This window comes from Gymnodraco acuticeps, unplaced genomic scaffold (genome assembly GCF_902827175.1).
Source record: "Gymnodraco acuticeps unplaced genomic scaffold, fGymAcu1.1, whole genome shotgun sequence".
NCBI lineage: Eukaryota > Metazoa > Chordata > Actinopteri > Perciformes > Bathydraconidae > Gymnodraco > Gymnodraco acuticeps.
The window spans coordinates 699,069-702,291 of record NW_022991127.1 but is presented as its reverse complement, the minus strand read 5'-3'; the positions used below and the strand labels follow the sequence as shown (position 1 = coordinate 702,291).

The 3,223-nt window shown below is 43.1% G+C and overlaps 1 protein-coding gene across 1 annotated transcript; it reads right to left on the bottom strand.

Annotated features, from left to right (window-relative positions):
- Positions 1-905: 905 nt before the first annotated feature.
- Positions 906-2,297, bottom strand: LOC117560328 (putative nuclease HARBI1). Its single transcript, XM_034237182.1, has 4 exons — positions 1,874-2,297; positions 1,673-1,788; positions 1,373-1,469; positions 906-1,288 (listed from the first exon to the last, which is right to left on the bottom strand). The coding sequence occupies exons 1-4, from the start codon at positions 2,295-2,297 to the stop codon at positions 906-908; spliced, it is 1,020 nt and encodes a 339-aa protein (XP_034093073.1).
- Between the last annotated feature and the right edge of the window lie 926 nt (positions 2,298-3,223).

Sequence of the window (3,223 nt, the reverse complement as noted above, 5' to 3'; positions counted from 1 at the left end):
TTACGTCGGGGTAGCATTTGCTTGGTATTTCCGGTTATTTCTCCACTAGTTAACATGGGTTAACAATACCGTGTAGCTGTCATGTTTGAAGGGACGAAATCGTGACATCTTCACGTCTCCCAGCATGGTAAATCGTCACATGTTCACGTCTTGCCGTGATACCGGGTTGCTGGTGGCAGCCGCTCCCACCACATTTTTATACAGGGTATGAGTCAGGGAGCTTTAAACAGCTGGGATGCTATAAAACACAATTATATAATATATCTATTTGTGTGGGAGTAAGTAACATGTTTTTTATTGTTCTGCAGATGATGGGGTGGTGTTGCTGCCCCCCCCCCAAATCACCAACCACCTCATACAGAGGTAACGTAACCTTTGGTATGTCACCTATATGGTCGCTGAATATGGAGAAAATAGACAATTTTATATTTCTAGATGATGAGACGATGGCTGTCTGCTCAGAGAGCGCTCTGGCGGTACACTTTAGTCGGTTTAAAATGGTCAGCTTTCTTGCTGTGAGCCATGCTTGAATGTTAAAGTAACATATATGCGTTTCAGGCTGAAGCAGACACTGTGAGGGCCCTTTACAAAAGGACCCTAGTGCAGGACATCCAATTAAAGGGCCTATAGAGCACCGAAAGCTTTTGATTAAAGAAACCAAGCTGGAGTTGGGAAAATTGGAGAGAGAAAGACAGCTAATTTTGTAACATTCAGTAATACATTTTATTTTTAAGGTGACCTTTACATCTTTTAGGATACCTACAAGACAAATCCCTTTTTTTCTTTACAGAAAAAGTCAACCAAAATTATGTTTTTTTTTTCCTTCAGAAATGGCTGAATAAATAAAGACTCCAACACAAATCATCCAAGGCCTCTCTCTCTCTCTCTGTGTGTTTTTTTTTGTATTAAGCAAATAATAACGCGATAGCTTCTCTGACAGCCCTGCCAGTAGGGTAGTCCAGGGTGATGGGGTCTACCACATCAGGAGGTTGGGGGTTTGCAGGAGGGGCCCTCTCCTTCCTCATTGTGGCAATGTTCTGCAGCACAACACAGGCCGTTATGTAGTGGCAAGCTCTTTCAGGGGCCACTCTGAGCCCCCGCAGGCAGGTGAATCGGGCCTTCAGTATCCCAAAGGTCATTTCAATTCTGACCCTGGTTTTGGCATAGGCCACATTAAAACTGGTTTGTGGCCCTTCACCAGGGTCAGGATACAGGGTCATCAGAAAAGGCTGGCAGGCATAACCCCTGTCCCCAAGCAGCACTCTACTGAAGAGCCCTGAAGATAAAGGAACATTTCCATAATAAGCACCACAAAAGGCAGCTTAAGAAGCACAAAACAATAAGAATGTACAGTTTCCATACCCTGCTCGAGTTTGACACAGTGAAGACTCAGAAAAAATCCTTGAGTCATAGACTGACCCAGGCCACTTTGCCTCAAGGCTCGTGATTAGACACCTGTGGTCACACTGCTAAAGCATTTGGGGTTAACAAGCCTACTTCCACAATAAGAGCATCATAGTCAGTGTAGCATCACATTTCATTTGAAATGAGTCCATAATAGAGAAATATAGTCTAAGTGTGAAACATGTCCTGTGTGAATATTTAAATGTGTGATTTCCTTTAATCACCCAGACTTCAATGTGTGTTCTATAAGTGAATGTGAAATATTTACCTGAATGTTGAGGCTGTGGAATAATTTGCGATTTACATAGTCGCCTTCATTTTCTCTCAGACACGCAGAGATCGGTATATGTGTACAGTCGATACAGCCAAGCACCCTGGGAAACCCTATGAAATAGTAGGCTGCATTTATTATACAACAGTGTACGTCATAGGAACAACATTCACTGTAAAGATAATCACATATCAATACCTGCCATGCTGTAAAATCCCTCTTTGATCGTCTGCGTGGGACATGTGTCAGGAAACACAACAAAGGACTCTGCGAGCCCTACCAGAGCATGTGCGACCTTATGAATAGCACTGCAGACTGTATTATTGCTGAGGTTCTCTACATCACCCACAGCATAGAGAAAACTACCAGTTGCAAAGTAACGCAAAGCAATACATACAGCACTAAGTGCACAACTCCAATGTGTGGCATTAGCAATATATGGCTCGAGGAGCTGACACAGATATGTCAGCCCTTCTGACGAGAACCTATATTTTTCATACAAATACTCTTCAGAGAAAGCCAAAGGGTTTAGTCTGTCCCTAAAGATCCTCACCCGTCTGAGAGCGCCTCTCAAAATTCTCGCTTCGAGCTCCACAGTGTCATCGACAAATGGCGACGTCATTTTCACAGAGAATTCATTGGTCGATAGGCGGAGCTTTTATAAATTGATCTCTTATAAACTGATCTCTTATCCTGCAACCAAACCTGCTCCGGACCAGGAGCAGGTTCAGCATAAGTTACCATGGAGATCTACCCCGCTAAGAAGTGATCCAGCGTCGTAGGACCGGAAACCCAGAGTTTTCCCTGAAGTTAGCTCGCTAAGCGAAAATCCGGCTTCGTAGTACAGGCCTCTGGTAGTCCAATTTTCGCGGCTTTATTTATTAGTTTAACTTGTTAATTTGCCTTTTAGTTTTTCGGGGGAGTTCTGGGTCCGACGGCCCATCGTGTGGCTGGTCCAGGCTTCCTCCATCCTTTTGTTCTTTTTGGCCAGTCCTCCAGACTTCTATTGTTTAAGTTAGTTTGAATTGAAATGTTAGATAAACCATCTCTATCGGCTTGGCGTTTGAAATATATGTTTCAGGTCACAACGTGAGCCACAAATGTTTTAATGCTGTGGCCGTAACAGATGTAATGTAAAGAAAAAACGTCATACATGGCTTAGTTTTTCACATCAGGTTTATGTTGTTTAATTACACATAACGTATCGCTGGCTGTTGACTGCCTTAATAAATATCCGACCCCACATGCACTATATTATGCGTGTTTACCCTGTTGTGCGACAATGCATTCTCCTTTATGCAAACTCTCAGTTCCAGTTTTATTGTATCATTGGACAGCCATCACAAATGTTCAGTCGATGTAATCTCACACGCGCACACACGCACGCACAGTACATGCATTTTGTATTGTGTCAACAGTACCCACCCACACACTCGCTCATATTCTCTGACGATTATTTTGCATAAATAATAGACTGGAGCTTAACGTAAACACTGCCTGCCAGTTTTGCTAAACTTGAAAAGATACTGCGAACATGGAGAGAGTGAC